General features: G+C 24.0%; 1 protein-coding gene across 6 annotated transcripts in view; it reads left to right on the forward strand.

Annotated features, from left to right (window-relative positions):
- The window catches only part of LOC127290500 (potassium/sodium hyperpolarization-activated cyclic nucleotide-gated channel 2), a 167,652-nt gene that overhangs the window by 90,036 nt on the left and 55,825 nt on the right, over positions 1–21,791 (forward strand). For all 6 annotated transcript variants that reach the window (XM_051319102.1, XM_051319097.1, XM_051319100.1 and 3 more), the window contains 2 exons: positions 13,376–13,719; positions 18,257–18,527. In XM_051319102.1, the coding sequence (XP_051175059.1) occupies positions 13,376–13,719; positions 18,257–18,527 (615 nt within the window). The remainder of the gene's footprint in view (positions 1–13,375; positions 13,720–18,256; positions 18,528–21,791) is intronic.

Genomic DNA, 21,791 nt, shown 5'->3' on the forward strand with positions numbered 1-21,791 from the left:
AGCACTCTTAGTCAGTGAGTGAGTGAGTGAGTGAGTGAATGAGCCAAAACCAAGCCAGTCAGTCAGTCATTTCATCAGTCGCACACGTGCGTGTATCGCGACAACACAAAAAAAAAATTAATCTTTCAATTAAAAGAGAACAAAAAAAAATCATTCAACAATTTTCACCAGCGTTTTTTTTTTCATTCAACAAGAGAGAAAATTCTTCGATTCCACAAGTGGTTCCAATCGGACAAGTGAAATTAGCAAATTTTTTTTTTCTTTTTTTCTTTAAATAAAGACGCATTGAAAAATAAAATAATTTACTACCGGTTTCTTTACAATTTGGATTTCACAAAAAAAGGATATTTTGGTGTGTTTTTTTTTTTGTTTTTTTTTTTTGCAACAATAGTTAAATGAAAATGTTACCAAGAGACAACTTCCTTTAAATGAGAGGCCATTACAAATCTAGTGAGTTTTTTTTTTATTCTTTTTAAAAATGACGATTTTCATTTTGATAATCGAATACTCAATTTTTGAAGTAACAAGGAAAATTTTTTATTTGAACCAAAATAGTATATTTCAGCTAAATAAACTTATATTTGCCTCAGCCCATTTATTTGGAGTAAATAAAAATTTTATTTGGCATAAATAAACTTATATTTGTTTCAGCTGATTTATTTGGCGTAAATAAAAATTTTATTTGGCATAAATAAAATTTTTATTTACACTCTAAATTTGAATTAGTAAAAATGATTACTAATTTAAATTAATGACTCACTTTTTGCCTTAGAATTAGTTAAATTTTACTAATTTTTAGTAAAAGTTACTAATAATTAGTAAAATTTTACTAATTCAAAAGCAAAAAGTGAGTCACTATTTCAAATTAGTAAACATATTTACTAATTCAGATTTAAAGAGTAAATCAAATAAATGAACTGAGACAAATGAACGTTAATTCAACTCAAATATATTATATTTGATTCAAATAAAATTTATTTGAATTAAATAAATATTTATTTAGCTCTGAGACAAATATATTATTTCTCTGCACCAAGAAAAATGTTTTATTTGAACCAAATATAATATATTTGAGTTCAATAGTATATTTATCTCACAGTCTACCAGTCAATTTATTTGACGTAAATAAAATTTTTAATATTTAAATCAAATAAAAATGTATTTGAATCAAATAAATATTTATTTAAATCAAATAAATATTTATTGAGTGAGACAAATAAATTTCTTCGGGTTGCAATTTTATCTTTTTGTATATATATATATATATACAATAAAAAGATTTTACCCATTAATGATTTTTAAATATTTTCAAAAAATAAGAAACGTCCCGGATTTTTTGTAACTTTTTTTTTGGAAATAGTCCCCCTGCGGCTAGGATATATTAAAAAAGTTTCCAACTCATACTTTGAAAGAGGAATATTTTTCGTTATTGGAATATTCTAATGTCAATAAGTCTATATTATTATTATTATTATTATTGAGGCATTTGGCAAACAGTTAAAACTGACTCAAAAGGCTGATGTGATTCATCGCACCACCTGCCAAGTTCGCCGGTTTCCTATACTGTATAACTATATATAAATCCGAAACAATGCATTCTTAATTAGTAATTCCAGTGTCGCTACTGAACAATGCAGAGGTTTCAAGAAACTTCGAAAAAAAAATTAAATAAAAATCCATTTCCTCTCTCTCTCTCTCTCTCTCTTGACAATGAGAGCGCGAATGAAATAAAAATCATTAACTTCGAAAAAAACTGAAATTAAGATTTTTTTTGTTTCCTGAAAATAGTATATGATAATAATCAAAAGAAGAAAATTAAATAAAATTATACAAAAAGTGCAGTTATTTAAATTAATTGAAATAAATTAATAAAATAACTAATAAATTATAATTAAATATATAATACAGGGCAATTTTTATGTTTTGGACCCAATTAAATTGTTTTTATCTTTATTTTTTTTTCTTAAAAAAAAAAACGAAAAAAAAAGATAAAAAAAAATTTTTCATGAAATCCAGAACATAAAAATCATATTAGGATTTATTTATTAATAATAATTAATATTAACAATAAATAATAATTTTTTCTCTATTAAATACCAAATAATATTTTGTATAAAATTTAAACAAAGGTCGACATTCATTTATAATCTAAATGACAATGATAAAAGTCAATGGGTCAAAATATCAAAAACAAATAATGCTTTTGTTCATTTTCATCATTATTCGTCATCACTCGATTATTATTGAGAATTATCTTGAATCTCTTTTATTTCTTTCTTTTTTTTTTTTTTTTTTTTTTTTGTTTTTCCTTTCGCATCAATCATTTGTAGTCATTCTCACTATAATATATTCCTCTAAATGACTGCGGGAAAATCAGGAATCTCTTTTCAATTCTTATTATTGTTTATCAGCAATTTAAATCAAGTTTCTATATAAGAATTCCATTCAAGTTTACATTACTAGGGGAGAAAAATGTAAAAAAAAAAAGTGTGAGAAACTTTTCATACACTTGAGATTAAAAAAAAAAAAAAAAAGAAAAAAAAAACTATATCTCTAGAGAAATTAAAAAAAATATGTTCCAATAAATTTCTCTATATCTAGGAAATAGGTTGGATTGAGAATAAATTTTTTCTACTTGGTCATATAGTGTCGTGAAATATGAAATCAAGTTGGTTTTGTCCAGGTCCGAGTTTCTTTTTTATGATTTCAACTTTTAAGGTCATGTGTGTATTTCCACGTTTTTTTTTTTTTTTTTTTTTTTGTCTTTTTATTATTTATATTATTCTGACCCCTTTTTAAAATAGTTCATAAATTATTAAAGTTTTCAAAAAAAAAAAAAAAAAATAATAAAGTGAAAAATTAAAAAATCTAGATATATAATAATAAAAAAAATTTCTTTTTTTTGAATTATCGTACAAAAATATTTGACTTTATATGACAAAAAAAAAATTGACATTCGTGAAAAAATCTGAATTTGTTGGTTAAAAAAAATTATTTTTATTATTATAATTTATATTAATATTGTCAATTTTTTTATTATTTTTATTATTTTTATTATTATTATTATTATTATTATTATTATTTCAACGAAATTTATAGGGTTAACAAAAATTCGATTGCCTAAACAAAAAATAAACGAAATTGGAATTTTTTTTTAATTAATTGCGGTTACAAAAAAAAAAAAACCTCCCTACTACAACTGTCAAGTCAAGGTTAACTCCTTATTTCTACTCACTATAAATCCCCCTCAGAAAAAAAAGAATCATTTCGATAGATATACATTTAAAATTGATGTACCTTTACTATCGTGAGTCTCTCTCTTTCTAACTCTCTCTCTCTCTCTCTCTCTCTCTCTCTCTCTCTCTCTCTCTCTCTCTCTCTCTCTCTCTCTCTCTCTCTCTCTCTCTCTCTCTCTCTCTCTCTCTCTCTCTCTCTCTCTCTCTCTCTCTCTCTCTCTCTCTCTCTCTCTCTCTCTCTCTCTCTCTCTCTCTCTCTCTCTCTCTCTCTCTCTCTCTCTCTCTCTCTCTCTCTCTCTCTCTCTCTCTCTCTCTCTCTCTCTCTCTCTCTCTCTCTCTCTCTCTCTCTCTCTCTCTCTCTCTCTCTCTCTCTCTCTCTCTCTCTCTCTCTCTCTCTCTCTCTCTCTCTCTCTCTCTCTCTCTCTCTCTCTCTCTCTCTCTCTCTCTCTCTCTCTCTCTCTCTCTCTCTCTCTCTCTCTCTCTCTCTCTCTCTCTCTCTCTCTCTCTCTCTCTCTCTCTCTCTCTCTCTCTCTCTCTCTCTCTCTCTCTCTCTCTCTCTCTCTCTCTCTCTCTTTCTGACTTTATCTACATTTCATGCAAATTTACCCGAAACAATACAAATTCAAAGAGGATCGATTCTCATATAATTATAATGACCTAGATTTTCTCTTATGTGATAGATTGCAATTTTGTTTTTCTCATGACAAATCGCATCAAATTTTCTGAGAATTTTGTCAGTTTTTACAATTATTGAACGATTAGAAAATTAGAAAATTTTCTTCTAATTAAGAAACAATTTTTCTTGTGTCAAATTATATATGAAATTAATTTTTTTTTTTTTTTTTTTACTCTAAAATAATTAACAAATATTTAAATATTTTTTATAACTTTTTTTTTAGAAATAAAATTTATCAATTAAAATGTTTAATGATTTTATTATTAATTTATTTGAAAAATTATTATCATTATATAATATAATAAAGTATAGAATAATCAGAAATTTTCTTTGGACTTATGAGATTTTAACTCTTGTTGATTCTAGTAATTTGAAAAAGTCATGTCTTGAGTCGTGTCTGAGTAGAAGGTGTAATCACTTGTGTCATTCACATAGTCTACTCTTAGTTTTTTTTTTAAAGTCTGTAAAAAAAACTACAATAGCAAAAAATTTTTCCCTTAGATTTTTACTCAGATTAATGTTTTCTATTTTTGAACATCAGAAAAATTTTTTTTTTTTTGAAATTCTAATACTGATAAAAAAGGAAAAAAAACTGTGTACAATCAAAATTTCTCAAAGAAAAATTTTTTTTGTTGAAATTAAATATTTTTATTCTCCCTATCAGTTACGAATTAAAAAAAATAATTTAAAAAAAATATATATATTTTTTTCATACAAACAAATAATAATTCCATCACGTAAAGTATAAAAACAATAAAAAAAAATGGCGTGGAATTTTCATATAAGTCATTTTTTATGTTTATTATTTGAAAAATTGAAAAATGTGAGAGAATTTATTATATATATATATATATATATATATTATACAACAGCAAATTATCGCGGTTATTTCCTTCACTTTCAATTCTCGTCTCGTTCGATCACGTGACATATATATAATTAGAGAAATTAAAAGAAATTAAAAAATCATTCGGAGAATAATTTCAAAATTACTATCATTTCTTTTTTTTTACTATTAATTAAAATTTTATTTTCCTAACAATTTTATTTTATTTTTTTTCAATTAAATTTTTTTATTAATTGATTTAAATTTTTTTTATTAAATAATTTAAACTTAAATTTTTTTTTTTATTATTTGCTTTCAATATTTTTTTTATTAATTAATCTGAATTAAATTTTTTCAAATTAAATATAGAAATGTTTTTTTTTTGTCAAATTTTGGAATAAAATCTTAAAAAAAAAAAAAGAAAAAAAAATACAATTGATTAAAAGAGACATTATTGGAATGTTTTCTCTCTTGGTACAAAATTAAGTTTTATTAAATCAACAAGCAGTGAAAATTAAATTACCAACTTTTTTTTTTTATCTTAAACGTACATATTTAAAGAGTGACCAAAGCGTTAAGAAAATTGTTGTTTAAGTTTACTTTCCAGTCAATAATGAATTCTTTCTTTTACCATTAATTTCCTTTTGCTCTTACGTCTATAATAAATAAATAAATAAATTGTACTTTTACATAATTAGATTTAAAGTCGCGAAGCAAAGCTAATTATCTTAAACACCCTTTTTTTAAAAAGAAATTTTTATTTATTAATATTATTATTATTATTATATTATTATTTTTATTATTTTTATTATTATTATTATTATTATTATTATTATTATTATTATATTATTTGTTATAATTTTCTTTTGAATTAATTATTATTTGATTTTAAAAACAATTGTTTAAAACAAAAAAAATTTAATTTATTTAAATGGAAAAATTTGCATAAAAAAGTAAAAGGAATCCTCTTTTATTGAGAATATTTTTTTCCGTTATTATCTCTACTGAAAAAAAAATACTTTCTATTTTATTCCAAAGTAAATTAAAATGAGTGAATGAATTTTCATTCGGATTTTTTTTTCAAGGGGTTAAAAAAAAAACTTCTGGCAACAAGTGAGGTATATATATATATATATATACTTTTATATATGCTGCTAAATATTCGATCTAGTCGATGGGCGATGCAAATATACAGACTTGTATATTATTTCGACGTACGTGTGTACATATGTAGATATGCACATACAATAAATTGCGATCACGACGACAGAATATGTTGGCCAATAGTGGTTAACGATGCCGACAGTGCTAGCACCAGTTATAGTTAGCGATGTTCAAGAGTGGGAACGATCGAGCTCAAGTTACTATCACCCATGCTAATCAAAACGAATCGCTGCATGCAAATAAGCCGGTCAATATAGTACTGCCCTTTTTTTATTTTTTTTCATTTTTTTTTTTCGACGATCCCCGCTTTAAAGCCTTCCGTGTTCATTTCGATAAAATCGACTCACTTGGAAAATTTCTTAAATTACTTCATACATTCTCATATATACAACGATAATTGCATAAGAAAAGAAAACAAATTCATTTTTTTAATCCATTCTTAATTATAAAAAAAAATCTTTTACTTTAATTTAAAGTTTTATCTTGCAATTAAAATAAAATTTTTAATTTTAATTAAAATTTCCTTCTTTCTAATTGAAGTAGGTAAAATGTTTTATTTTAATCGCTAAAATATTTTTTTATTTAAAATATTTATTAAATTTTTTTTTTTTTTAAATAAAATCCCTTTTATAATTATAAAATTAATTTTCTATTTTAATGAACATAAAATATTGACTACAATGGATAATAAAAAAAAAAAAAAAAATGTTAAATATTAATTTTTAAATTTCGATTTTAAATTATATGTATACTATATTAAACTTTATGATTTTAGTGAATTAAAAATAAAGTTAAATTGAATTTATAAATTTTACAACACAGTGTTAAAATTACTCGTGTGTTGGATGGAAATAAATTTTTCATATATTTGTCCTACATGATGAAGTGTATTGTTTCATTGAATTCATATCATAAAAAAAAAGAAATATATTTCTCTCTTTTCACATTTCTCGGGACAATATTAAGTTGTTTTCAGTAGTGTTTGTCTTTAAACCAATTTCACAATTTTAATGCTACAATGTATAAAAATGATGCATCCGGCATGTAGATGAATCGTTAAAGCAACATAGAGAAAATTCCCGCTGACGGTGCCACTTTTTTTTTTTTATATTTATTCCGTTAAGGACTGCTGAACTTGTATGATTATGATACACGTGCAACGCATGTGTGTGACAACATTGAGCAAATATTCGGAAAATTGTACCAGTGATTCTCTTCTTTCTCTCTCTCTCTTTCTTTTATATTTTTAACATTTTATACACAACTCGATTTTATTGCACAACAACACGGAAATAATTTATTTTTTCTTCTTCCTTTGATATTATCGGGATTTTTTAATCGATTTTTCATATATAGGTACTAAAAGGATTTAAATTAAAAAATTATTGTCCAAAAATCAAATAAATAATAATTAATCCACTGCAAAACAAATTTTAATTCTACCACAATTTTTTTTTTGCAAAATTATAATTTAACCAAATTTTTATTTAGCAGAATTTTTATTTGAGAAAAATTTCTATTTAGCAAAATTTTCCTTTAGTAAATTTTATATTTTACCAAATTTTCATTTATGAGAATTTTAATTTAACAAAAATTTCTATTTAGCAGAATTATCTTTTAGTAAATTTTATATTTTACCAAATTTTCATTTATGAGAATTTTAACAAAAACTTCTATTTAGCAAAATTTTCTTTTAGTAAATTTTATATTTTACCAAATTTTCATTTATGAGAATTTTAATTTAACAAAAATTTCTATTTAGCAGAATTATCTTTTAGTAAATTTTATATTTTACCAAATTTTCATTTATAAGAATTTTAACAAAAACTTCTATTTAGCAAAATTTTCTTTTAGTAAATTTTATATTTTACCAAATTTTCATTTAGGAGAATTTTAATTTAACAAAAATTTCTATTTAGCAGAATTATCTTTTAGTAAATTTTATATTTTACCAAATTTTCATTTAGGAGAATTTTAATTTAACAAAAATTTCTATTTAGCAGAATTATCTTTTAGTAAATTAAATATTTTACCAAATTTTCATTTATGAGAATTTTAACAAAATTTCTGTTCAGCAAAATTTTCTGTTAGTAAATTTTATATTTTATCAAATTTTCACTTATGAGAATTTTAACAAAATTTCTGTTCAGCAGAATTTTAATTGAATAAAATTTATATTTTACCAAAATTTCGGTTAAACAAGAATTTCGTTGAATAAACAAAAATTTGATTAAGCATAACTTTAGTTAAATAGAAATTCAGTTAAACTAAAGTTCTGCTTAATATGAAAATTCAGTTAAATAAAAGTTCTGCTCAATATGAAAATTTGGTTAAATAAAACTTTAGTAAAATAGAAATTCAATTATTAAACGAAAATTCTGCTAAATATGGAAATTCGGTTAAATAATAGTTCTCAATATGGAAATTTGGTTAAATAAAACTTTAGTAAAATAGAAATTCAGTTAAACGAAAATTCTGCTAAATATGGAAATTCAGTTAAATAATAGTTCTCAATATGGAAATTTGGTTAAATAAAACTTAATAAAATAGAAATTCAGTTATAAATAAAAGTTCTGCTCAATATGAAAATTCGGTCAAATAAAAATTCCGTTGAATAAAAATTCACTTAAACGAAAGTTCAGCTAAATATGAAAATCCTGATAAATATATAAAAAAAACTCATCATAAATATTCAGTTAAATGTAAATTTGATTAAATCAAAATTTGTCCCTACAAAAATTTCGTAAAAAAAAATTTGCTTTCAAATTATATACCAAAAAGTAATTTATAAGAAATTCGTTCCAAACACGAAAAGAGATGGTTCTTGGAATATATATATACAGATACACAAGTATCGAGCAGCGGCAAACATCAAAGGATGATTGTTTTCTGTCTCTCTCTCTCTCTCTTTTTTTTGTTCAATTAATATAGCGAATCATTTAAAAAAAGTCACAATCGAAAAATGAACCTTGGCACCATTTTCTTTTTTTTTTTTTGCACCTAGGCATTTCGAGAGCCTCTTGAGATTTTTGCCTTGTCGACTGGCGCACATCCCTTTTGCTTGTGCCATTCTTAAAATAGAGTTTCTAAAGTGTCGGCTGGAGGTTGTTTCACGTACATATTATATGCATTAGAAATGTATGCCTAATGCATACACGTGCATTTCCCAAAGGTGTCTTATCTGGCTCCAGTTCCAGGTAAGCATCAGAAGCTTACTGTTAGTCTCGTTAAGTACCGTCCAACAATCTGTCTTTCTTCCCTCCCCCCTCTACTCGCCCCCCTTCTCTGACGACCTTCAACCTTCTCACAAAAAAAAAAAAATATTCCTCCCTAAATATCAGTCGGAAATAGTTTTTCAAATAAACACATCCGTGCGCGAACGTGAATAAAATTTCTTTTTTTTTGCATTATTATTATTATTATTATTAAATGTGTGCCTTTTATACTGGAAAATTGTTGATTTTTTCCTATAAAGATTTTTACTATTTGTGCGCGACTTTCAATTTTTCTACTTTGATGCAACACTTTTGGATTCTCTCTCACTAATAGCTATGATTTCTATTATTTACGGAAGGTTGGTTTTTTTTTCACAGATGAAATCACATATTTATATCATTGTCAGATTCGTGAAACAAAAAATTATATATTTTTGATAACCGCTTCAACAAACATTTGTGCTTTAAAATTGTTTTTCTAAACACTAAACGAACAATCGTTTTTTTCAAATTAAATACCTACAATTTTTTTTTTTTTTTTTTTAATATTTTAGTGAAATAAAAATTTGTCTCAAGGCTAAATAATCATTCATTTGTTTAAAAAAAAAAGTTATTTGAATAAAAAATATTTATTTGAATAATAAAAATTTGAATAGAAAAAAAATTTAACTGAATAAGGAATTTATTTGAATCAAAATAAAATTTATTTAAATAAAAATAAAAATTTTTTTTAAAAAATGTATTTGTATAAAAATGTACTAAAAATGAATTTTTATTTATTATACATATCCAGAAAAATAAATAATTGAAAAATAAAATTTATTTAAAGCAAATCAAAATATACTTGCGTCTTACACCTATAGATAAATAATATATTTGTCTCACAGCTTAATTTTATTCAAATAAATTTTTATTGGATTTAAATAATTTTTTTTTTTTTTTTGATTTAAATAAAAAAAATTATTTACGCTAAATAAATAGGCGTGAGAAAATATACGTTTATTCAACTCAAATATATTATATTTGGTTCAAAAAAAAAAAAAAAAAAATTCTCTACGTGCAGAGCCTAATAAATTTTTTATTTATTTTAATTAAAAAATTATATAAAAAAATTTATTTAGCAGAAATAAAATTTTATTTAGCGCAAAATAAAATTTATTTAAAAATAAATATTTGGCAAATATTACCTTTTCTCTGGATGTACTATTTTTTTTCTTCTCTCTAGTCGAAATATTTCTTTGATTCAGTGAAATTATTTTACTTTTTCATCAACTATATTTAAAATCACGAATCAAATTTTCCATTTAAATAAAAATTATATAAAAATTCTACTAAATGATAATTCGGCTAAAAAATTAAATTAAATTCACTTCAATTTCTAGGTTAAAATTTTGACCTAGAATATTTTAATATTACTTTCATGTCAGCAGCAAAATCTCGTTGAATTATAGAGGAGGCAGCAACAATACTCTGTGAGGATGAAAAAAAAAAATTCTCAAGTTCCTTGGATCTTGGCAAAGCTCGTGGATTTTTTGAAAGATTATTGCAGTCTTGTTTTTTCGTCCGGAATCTAAAATATAAAATCTGGCTCGTTTCCTCTATATCCACCTGTCGATTCCACTAATCCATATAGCAATATAAAGCACACAGAGAGAGAGAGAGAGAGGGGGGGAGTGGTCTTGCAGTCTCTGTTGTATCTTTTTATCAAAATCGCATATCGTACAGAAAGCGACCTCAAGTGGACCCTCGATTTTTCTTCAAGTTACTTTTCCTCTGTCCTTTTAATATATTTTCATATATAAAAAAAAATTCTGCTCCTTTTATACATATGTTTTCAACTCTATCGAAAAATCAAAACGATTTTCGTGAGAATGAATAAATACTTCAATATTGATAAGATTCTGGTTTGCATTCAAGATGATCCATTTTAGATGACACAGTTTTGACCGAAAAGAAGATGATCCTATAGTGCGATAAAAAATCTTTTCAGTATTTATCATTTTTTTTTTTTTGCTACAGTTTTCACTCGGGATTTTTTCTTCTTTTTTTCTTTTTTGTATCGCTAGGACAATTTTCGAACTGATTTTTATTGTACTGATAAATTCTCCTGTTTATTGTACTGATAAATTTTTTCAAATTTCTTGAAATTCTTGAAGTCTTCAAATACTTGAATTTTTGTTTATAAGATTGAAATTCTTGCAATATACACATTTCTTGAGATTCTCGTCAAAGAATGTTCCAAATTTCTTGTGCGACTTTTTTTTTTTTATTTGAATCAGTTTCACTTCACTATAATGATAAAATAAACTTTAAAAAATAATAAATAAAAAGTCTTTTTTATTTAAAAAAATAATTTAATTAGTAGAAACTTTAAATTCAATTACCTCAATTTTTTCCCAATAAAATGAACAAAATGTAATTTATTTTTTCCCAATTTTTTAATCTCTTTTTAGATTGATAAAACATCAAACTGTATTAAAATTCCATTCTTTTGGAATTTCAATTTCAATACGACAACTCATAAATTTTCACTGTCAAGTTTATGGCAGTTTATTACAATTTTCCAGCTGACATTTTTCATAGTAAAATTGATATTCTCCTACCCCTAGTCCATAAAATCTTATGTTCCAGATATATACAATATATAATAAATGGAAACTTATTGCGTAGTTTTATTTATACAAAAAAATAGTTCTGATTTCCATGTATCAGAAAAAGAACTTCCAAAATTTTCTTTTTTATTTTAATGTAATTCAAATTAATTTGAAAAAAATAAATCTCCCTTTTTCAATGATTATAACTTTTCGAAAATAGAGTAAAATCAATTGGAACATTTTTTTTTATCTCCATTGTTCCGAATGAATGTATACCATTTGAAAATTTAATTTTTCAATAATTTCAAACCGTTTAACTCTATACTAAGTTGGTAACATCACTTTTGTATGTACAAAATGCCCTAAAGGTTAATAAAAAATTTATACTAGCATCTGCGGTTTTCACTATAAAGTATATAGTAACAATGTATATATATATATATACAGAGTCAGGCATGACCTTGCAGGAAAATATTTCCCTGATGAATATCATTTTAAATATTTTACAATCACAAAAGCTGCATGTATATCCAACTCACGCGGTCTCTGCATAAATTTCATTGTTATAACAAATTTTTATTAAGTCACCATTTCTTATCTCAAAAAGGAGAACAAAAAAAACGACAACTTTAAAAGTACTTAAAATTAAAATAAAAAGCAGAAAAAAAGGATTTCCTCTCAATTTAATATAATGTCTACGAAAAAAATATAAAAAATATAAATATAAAATATTAAAGTAACGGAGGCAATATTAACGTTTGCTACGAAAGTGGTTGCTATGGAAACGGTTCCATAGTAACGGTTGCTACGAAAGTGGTTGCTATGGAAACGGTTACCATAGTAACGGTTGCCACAAAAGTGGGTACTATGGAAATGATTGCCATAGTAACGGTTGCTACGAAAGTGGTTGCTATGGTAACGGTTACTATGGAAACGGTTGCTATGGAAACAGTTGCTATGAAAACGGTTACTATAGAAACGGTTGCTATGGAAACGGTTACTATGGAAATAGTTTCTATGGAAACGATTGCCATAGTAACGGTTGCTACAAAAGTGGTTGCTATGGTAACGGTTACTATGGAAACGGTTGCTATGGAAACAGTTGCTATGGAAACGGTTGCTATGGAAACAGTTGCTATGGAAACGGATGCTATGGAAATGGTTGCTATGGAAACAGTTGCTATGGAAACAGTTGCTATGAAAACGGTTACTATAGAAACGGTTGCTATGGAAACGGTTACTATGGAAATAGTTTCTATGGAAACGATTGCCATAGTAACGGTTGCTACGAAAGTGGTTGCTATGGAAACGGTTACTATGGAAACGGTTACTATGGAAACGGTTGCTATGGAAACGGTTGCTATGGAAACAGTTGCTATGGAGACAGTTGCTATGGAAACAGTTGCTATGGAAACAGTTGCTATGGAAACAGTTGCTATGAAAACGGTTACTATAGAAACGGTTGCTATGGAAACAGTTACTATGGAAACGGTTGCTATGGAAACCTTAAAAATAGAATAAAATTCATAAATTATTTTTAATAAATTTTCCTATAAGATAATTTTGAATTTTTTTTTTTTTAACAATTAATATTTTTTTGGGGGACATTTTTGTTCCTGTATATTAATTTAAAATTAATAAAAGTAAATTTTTTTTCTTTACAGGGAGGGCGAGGGAGGAGGTGGAGGAGGTCGGGGTGCTTCTGGGGGTGGTGGGGGCGGGGGTGGGAGGCGGGCACCCAGCCTTCGTCTCGTGAACGGAAGAGCAACAACGGGAGTAGGTTTACACACGAGCAGTACAGAGTCTGTTCGTTCACCCCATCACCATCTTGGTCATCTTAATAACAATAATAATAACAACTTTCATAATTCCACTAATAATCATCCGCGACTGAATAAGGATGATAGCATCAAAATTAGCATCGAAAACACCAATACCTGCACCGATAGTCTCGTCACTGCTTTAGACGACGAGACTCTTCTTATTACTGACTTCCTTGCCGATACAAGTAAGTATATATTCCCTATACTCTATATTGCTATAATTAATCATATTCATTCAAATTCATAATTAATTAAATCAAATTTTATTTAATTAATTAAAACGAATTTTTTTAAGTCTTCAAAACATTTTTTAAACAAAAATCGAATTTTGTTAATTATGAGTGAAAAAGAAAAAACTGCCATGAGTATTTGGTATTTTCTACCATACTGCTGATGTAATGTTTCATAATTTTGAAAAAGTATTATATTTTTTCATATCCAATACATGATTCTAAAAACAAAATTCTCAATTTTGAGAACAAAAAAGAAAACTATTTTCAAAAAGAACAAAGAAAAAATAGAAAACACAAATTTATCGAGAAATGTTAAAAGTTAATGGACGTGAAAAATTTCCCCTGTTAAATAAAATTCGAGCAGAAAGTGTGTCAGCATCAAAAGTTAACGATCTATAAAAATTTACGTCTGATAAAATTTCAAATTTTAGCACTTGACAAATTTTTACACATTTCTAACGATGAATTTTGTTTTTTTTTTTTGGAAAACACTTTTTTTTTGCATTAATCTCGAAAAAAAAGGGCAACTTAAAAGATTCTTGGAAAAATAAAATGAAAAAATTCGAAATCGGTAAAAAATCGAAACTGAATCAATATTATATAATAAGAAAATAATTTAAAAATAAAATTATAAATAAAAATTATTTTTATAACGAAAATAATCTTTTAAGAATTATAAATAAATATTATTTACTAATTATTTAATAAATAATTATATGATAAAAAAATAAATTTTTTCTTCAATGTAACAAGAAAAGGTAATCAAAAAAAAAAAAAAAATTATGAAAAAAAAATTTTTAAATCCTACTATAGAAATAGAAAATTAAATTTAGATGTAAACTAAAAGTTTATTGCCTTGAAATAATATGCGAAGATCAGTTATTTTATTATTATTTTTTTTTTCATATACAGCCTGAATATTTTATTTAGTACGTTTCGCGTGTCTTCCGTTGGCAAAGCTTATAAAATCGACCCCGCTAAAATTGCACCAATCCACAGCAATAATCGAGAAAATGTGGAAGCTAACAATAATGATACTGAATGTAACGTAATTATTATTGTGTATACATCGATTATGTTAACGATACGTACTTCCACGAAACACCCGCATTGTTGTTAATTTTTTTTTTTATTCCAATGTATACCCAATTGATTGCAAATAATCTGACTTTTATTATTAATATTTTTATTATTATTATTAAAGTTATTAATTTAAAAAAATTTGATCACAAAATTTTGGTATAAAAATAAAACAAAAATTTGTTATTAATATTGTATAATTAAAAAACTAGTTTGTTCAGAATATTTTTATTATACTAAGGGAAAAGTTTTCTTTAAACTAAATACAACATTTTTGTTGTATTAGCACAATTTTTTTGTTATTTCAAACAAAATTTGTTTGAATCAAATAAATATTTATTTTGATCTAAATAAATTTATTAATATTAAATATTTATTTATTTATATTAATTTATTTAAATAAATTTTTCGAATAAAGAAAACTTGATTTACTTGATTCAACCAAAATTTGGTTTTTTGAAACAACAATTTAAATAAATAAATTATAAATATTATTATTATATATTAATGTAAATAGAAAAAAAAATTTCATTGCGATTTTCTTAATATATGAAAAAATTAATATTTTTCCGCAATTAAAATTAAATTAGAAAATGAAAAATTTCTTTGCAAATTATTGCAAGGTCTGTGTTATCTGACGTCAAGTTTTATTTAAACCTCATAAAATCTTTATTCAACTTCTTAGAACACTTTTAGTATATTTATAACGATAAGAAATGATTGGCTAATGTATATATGTACATACTTTCGTTTCAATAATACCCATCACTCTCTCTCTCTCTTTCTTTATATATTTCCATTAGACAAATGATCAAAAACAATTTTTAACACTCGAATTTGACATTATTTTATTTTTGAAACTATCAACTTTCAAAAACAAATTACTGATATTTAATTAAATTTTTTTTAGTATTTTTTTTATGAAATATTATATAGTCTCTCGAAACATTATTATTATGATTGATTAATTAATCATACGTCAAAGATGAATTTTCGATCACATTCTAAACTTTGCTGATGCAGTTAATAGATTTGGCTCAAAATCATCTCGAAAGCTTTGATTAACACTTTTTCAAAAATGTCACACATCAATTTATAATTTATAATTTATAATTTATAATTAACAATTGAAAATAAGATTAATGAATTTCAAAGAGTTATAAAATTAATATAAATATACAGTTGATTCATTATCACCATTAAAGGAATGCTCGTAAAATTTAATTGTCAATTCAAGCGTTATAATAGGACATTTCAATAAGTTGAATAATTACAATGTCCCCATCGATCGTGCCTCAATTATATCCTATACTCTCAACAATTGTTTTTTAATTGTACAAATAATTTTTAAAATCAGTAAAAAAAAAGGAAATATTTTTTATTTTGTAAATAAAAAATTGTTAAAAAAAAGAATTTTTTTGCCTAACAAAATGATGAAAATATTTTGTGCTCAAACTTTTTTTTCAGATTGTTTTCGAGATTCGCAATATAAAAGCTTTTGTACCATTTTAGCGCTCAAACATATATATGTATATCTACAGAAAGAAGTTTTTTACTTTGTAGACTAAAATGCTCGACAAAAGGCTATATTCTTTGATCCCCCAACAGAATTGCAAAAGTAATACCGCAACACAGATTCGTTCAGTAATTTACGACTCATATGCAGTTCTCATGAGCCTCGACTTTAAACCGAAAAATAATTTTCATAATATAAAATTAAACTAAATAATTACAATTAAAATTTTCTATATTCAATTATTTTTTCCCAATTAGAAATATATAATAATAAAATGCTTGGTCTGTCCTTCTGTCCTAACTTGAAGTTGGCCTTTTCTGATTTCACGTGTTTTTTTTTTTGAATAGTACAAGATAGTAATTTAAAAAAATTTATTTTTAAAAATTAATTTTTAAGATACCAGGGGCCAACGAATACCTATTAAATATTAATTATAAAAATCCAGGCCTCGAATCAACTTAAGACACAAAAAGTCGTTTCAGTCGATTTATATTCAAAAAAAAAGTGGATTTGTTTTTTATTTTAACAAAAATATTTTACAGATTTTTAAATAAAAAATTTTTTTTTAATAATAATAATCCTTTTCGAAGGGTTAAAGTTGAAATTTTTAGAAATAATTAAATTTCAAAAGATATTGTTAATTTTCAAACAATTATTAAATTTTACAGAACTAAAAATAATTTATCAAACAATTTTTGGGAAAATATTTTTTAAATTTAATTGAATTTTCAAAGATTTAAAATTGAGATTTTTGAAATTAATTGAAACTTTAAGTGTTTTGTAATTAAAATTTTAGATGATTTCACTAAAAATTTATTAGAAAATGCGGACAAAATACAAAAATTTAAAAATCATTTTTAATTGAAAAATGGTTTCAGATAATTGAATTTTCAAAGAATATTATTAAAATAGTTAAAAATAATTGAATTTCCTTAGAGTTATAATCGAAATTATTAAATTTCAAAAAAAAAAAAAAATTTCGATGGAAAATTTTAGAAATAATTAAATTTTAGATGCTTTAAATTCAAATTATTGAAAATTCAATTAATTTTGAATTCAAATTATTGAAAATTCAATTAATTTTGAATTCAAATTTTTGAGAATAATGAATTTTTATTTGATTTTAAATTTGGAAAATAATTGAATTGTAGTTCATTTTGAATTAAAAATTTTTGGAAATAATTGAATTTTAATTGAAATTTGGATAATAATTTAATTTAAGTTCATGTTTGATTGAAAATTTTAATAATTAATTTTAAATAGAAATTTTAGAAAATAATCGAATTTTATTTCATTTTAAATTGAAAACTTGGTAAATAATTAAATTTTAAATTGAAAATTTTGGATAATTATTGGATTTTTAATTGATTTTGAATTAAAATTTCGGGTAATAATTGAATTTTAGTTTATTTTGAATTGAAATTTTGAAAAAAATAATTCAATTTTATTGTGATATTTTTTTTTTTAAATTATAAACAATTGTTAAATTTCATAAAAATTTTAATTGAAAAATAATTTTGATATAATTGAATTTGTGATGTATTTCATTAAAATTATTAAAAATAATTAATTTAGTGAAAAATCATTTTAGTTCAAAATTTGTTAAATAATTGATACATTTAAAATGTAATAATATTCTAATAAATTAAATTATTATTGATAATATTAATCTTTAATTTCTTTATAACAAACAATGAAATACTCAATTTGGCGCGCTTGCGCGCGTTTAATTTTGCTAGTATTTTATAAAATATCTAGAAATCAAAAAATTTTTTTATCGATGAATTTGGAAAAAAATACAATTAGTTTGAATCGGAAATGTATCGGAATGATGAAATTAATAATATTTGAGTTTATTCGAAAATTATTTTTAAATTTTGATTTTTTTTGCAGGCAACGACATGAATTACAAAGGAAGTGGTAAAGTCCATTTCGGGGTGGACGATGTCTCCCTGTATGGCACACCGAAGGAGGAATTGGGCCCGGGACTTCCGGGTCAGGAAGTCAAACAGAGCTTCCTTAAAAATCAATTACAGGCCCTATTCCAACCGACGGATAATAAACTTGCCATGAAACTATTCGGCAGTAAGAAAGCTCTTATGAAAGAAAGGATCAGGCAAAAGGCTGCAGGTCACTGGGTTATACATCCTTGCTCTAGTTTTCGGTGAGTCCGCATTTTTACATCCCCCTCCCCCCCCCCCATTTTTTATATATTGTTTTGTTTACCAAAAACGAATTATTCAAAATAAATTTCATAAAATTATCCTTTTTCACTATTAAAAAATTTCTGAATATTTTTTTCTCAGAGATATAAATAATAAAACTATTGTAACAAACTTTACTAATTGGATCGAAAGAAGAAATCGTAATAAAAGTACATAAAGACAGTCTCTTTTAGAATTCATAACTTTTCTTATAAAGAAAAAAAAAAAAAAAAAAAAAAAACTTTTCTATTAGAAAAAGTTGCAAATATAAAATCTTTCATGAAAACTAATAATTGGATTTCAAATTCAAAACAAAATTGAGATACAATTTTTTTTTTTTTCTAATAAAACTTCTATTAATTTTTTTTTTTTTTTACTAATCTTCGAATTTTGAAAAAGGGAAAGAAATTTTTTTTTTGCAATTTTCGTGAATAAAAAGACGCGCGTGTTAAATAGAGGATAAACTGTATCGTTGAGAGGTTGAATCGGACTTAAACGGTCGATCGTATCAAATGACCGGAATTGCCTGGGTAGCGCGCACGCCGCTTCATATAACGCGCAAAGCACTATCCACTCGCTCTTTGACGTTATATACAATTGGCTAAAATTGCCAGCAACTTCCTGCCAGAATCTTTTACTAATTAGCAACAGCTTCTAAAAGTACAATTGGAAACTGCCTCATTTCCTCTCACCTTACCACCATAACCTACGAGATACTTGTCAATTATATATAAAATTCCCTACAATTTTCATAAATGATTTTTTTTTTATGTTATTAACAAATTCCTTCATAATTTCAAATTTTTCCCCCTTCCATTTATATTTCCTTGAATGAAATAATTTTTATTTGAGTCAATTAAATTTTATTTCATTCAAATACAAAAATTATTGTTCTCAATTCATTTTATTTGATTTAAATAAAAAAAAATTTCGATTCAAATAAAAATTGTTCGATTTAAATTAAAATCATTCGAATGAAATGAAAATTATTCGAATGAAATGAAAATTATTCGAATGAAATAAAAATTACTCGATAGCAATAAAAATTATTTGAGTCAATTAAATTTAATTTATTTCAAATTGAGAAATAATTATTGATTTTAAAAAGCAATTTATTGGATTCAAATTAAAATTATTTTGATACAAATATAAATAATACCAATACAAACAATTTTTATTTCAATCAAACTGTATTTAAAATAATAATTTCTGTATTTGAAACGCAAATAAATATTTATTTGATCAAAGTAATTAATTATTTGAATAAAAAAAAAAAAAATTTGTTTTTTTCAAAATTTAAATAAAAAATTAACATTTTTACTAAATTATTACTATTATATTATTTATCATTACTGTAAATCATATTTTTGTGTTTTATTTATATTTTTACTAGTTCCTAACTCATTGTTATTTATATTTAAATTAAAAAATTATTACTTATAATTTTTTTTTAATGTCCCGGGTTAAACTACTAAAAAAAAAATATATAATTTTTCTAAAATATTTCATTCCCTCTTGGGAAAATGTTAAAAAATTTTTTATGAGATTACTATATATACATATCCGCAAAATGGACCATAATGTACTTTTAAATTGCGAAAAAAAACGTCTTTATTAGTATGATCCAACGTGTGCCTTCCCTCATATATTGGAAAATGCATAAAGCGATAAAGTTCACAGAAAAGGTCCTTTGATCTTAAGTGCCTTTTTTGTAGATTATCGACTTTTTAAACCAGTACCAAAGAGGGGAAAAATAAATTTATAATCTACAAAATTAAAAAAAAAAAAATTTCACGTAACGAGGAATCATTTTAATTATTCGGTTGTCATTATTTAAAAAATTATTTATATTACATTCCCGAATAATAATTACTTACAATAATTTAAAGTAAATCATAATAATTTACAGTAAATTATTCACAATTTACAATAAATTATTTACAATTTATAATAAATTATTTACAATTTACAATAAATTATTTACAATTTACAATAAATTATTTTTAAACAAAAAAGAAGAGTAAAATTTTTTTTCTCAAAAAAGTAATTGCTTTTGTTGATAGTAAATAAATTCTAATTATTTCGTATATTAATTGAAATACGTAAATAACTAATATAAAATTTTCTATTTGTAATTAAATTATGTTTAAAATGACTTTTTTCGTTAGCCGCAATAAAATTTATGCTTCATTAAATAAGGAAAAAATAAATATATAACCTTACATCAATGTTATAATCTTATTACAATCCTTGGCATATATATCATTGCGTTTTTGATATTTAAATATTGTTTCATCCATAACAATATAAAAATCAGTTAATTTTGTATTAAAGGTCACATTTTATTTAATATATATTTCCCTCGGAATTTTTTTTTTCTTCTTTTTTAAAGAAAACTTCCAAGGAAAATAAACAAATTATTTTCACTATTTATTATTCACATTAATAATTGTTTTTTTTTTTTAATTTGAAAATTCATTTAATAATTAATTTTATCATTCAATTATTACTTACGAATATGTCGAGTAAAAGTAAATTTCTTTTTTCTTCAACTCACCTCTGTAACAAAAAAAAAAAAAGTATTTAAAATTAATATTTTTATATAAAAAAAAAAATAAAAATAATTTAATAATTATTAATATTTAAATAATTAAATAATAATTATTATTATTTTTCTAAATTAATTATTTCCAAACAGAAAAAAAATCATTTCTTTTCTAAAAAATTATTTTTTTTCTTCGTTGAATATTAATTTCGCTGAACAATTCTATATATAAGGAATATATTGACTTCCTAGTTCACATGTAGGTGAAATTGTGACATTATTAGGTTACTGGTCGAGTTATCCAATTTTCGAAAACTCTCATTGATATAATGGTCATGATATGTTGGGGTATGATCTGGTCCCTAGTAAATGATCCACGTGTCAAAATTGTTTGCATAGTTCCTTCTCTCTGGTCTACTCTCTGTATAACGAGTGTGAATATATATATATATATATATATATATATATATATATATATATATATATTCTGGAACATCGGACTCTCGAGAGATCCCACACCTTCTACTTTCATATATATATATATATATATATATATATATGCTTAACATCAATTCAATTATGACAAATATGACCGAACCAACACAATTTAACATCCCTCGTGTTCAGACGCGATAAATTATCGTCAAACTGTGCCAACTATTTCGACGACATATTTAAT

This window comes from Leptopilina boulardi, unplaced genomic scaffold (genome assembly GCF_019393585.1).
Source record: "Leptopilina boulardi isolate dan_hultmark-lab unplaced genomic scaffold, ZJU_Lbou_2.1 LbouV2_70, whole genome shotgun sequence".
In the NCBI taxonomy this organism is placed as follows: Eukaryota; Metazoa; Arthropoda; class Insecta; order Hymenoptera; family Figitidae; genus Leptopilina; species Leptopilina boulardi.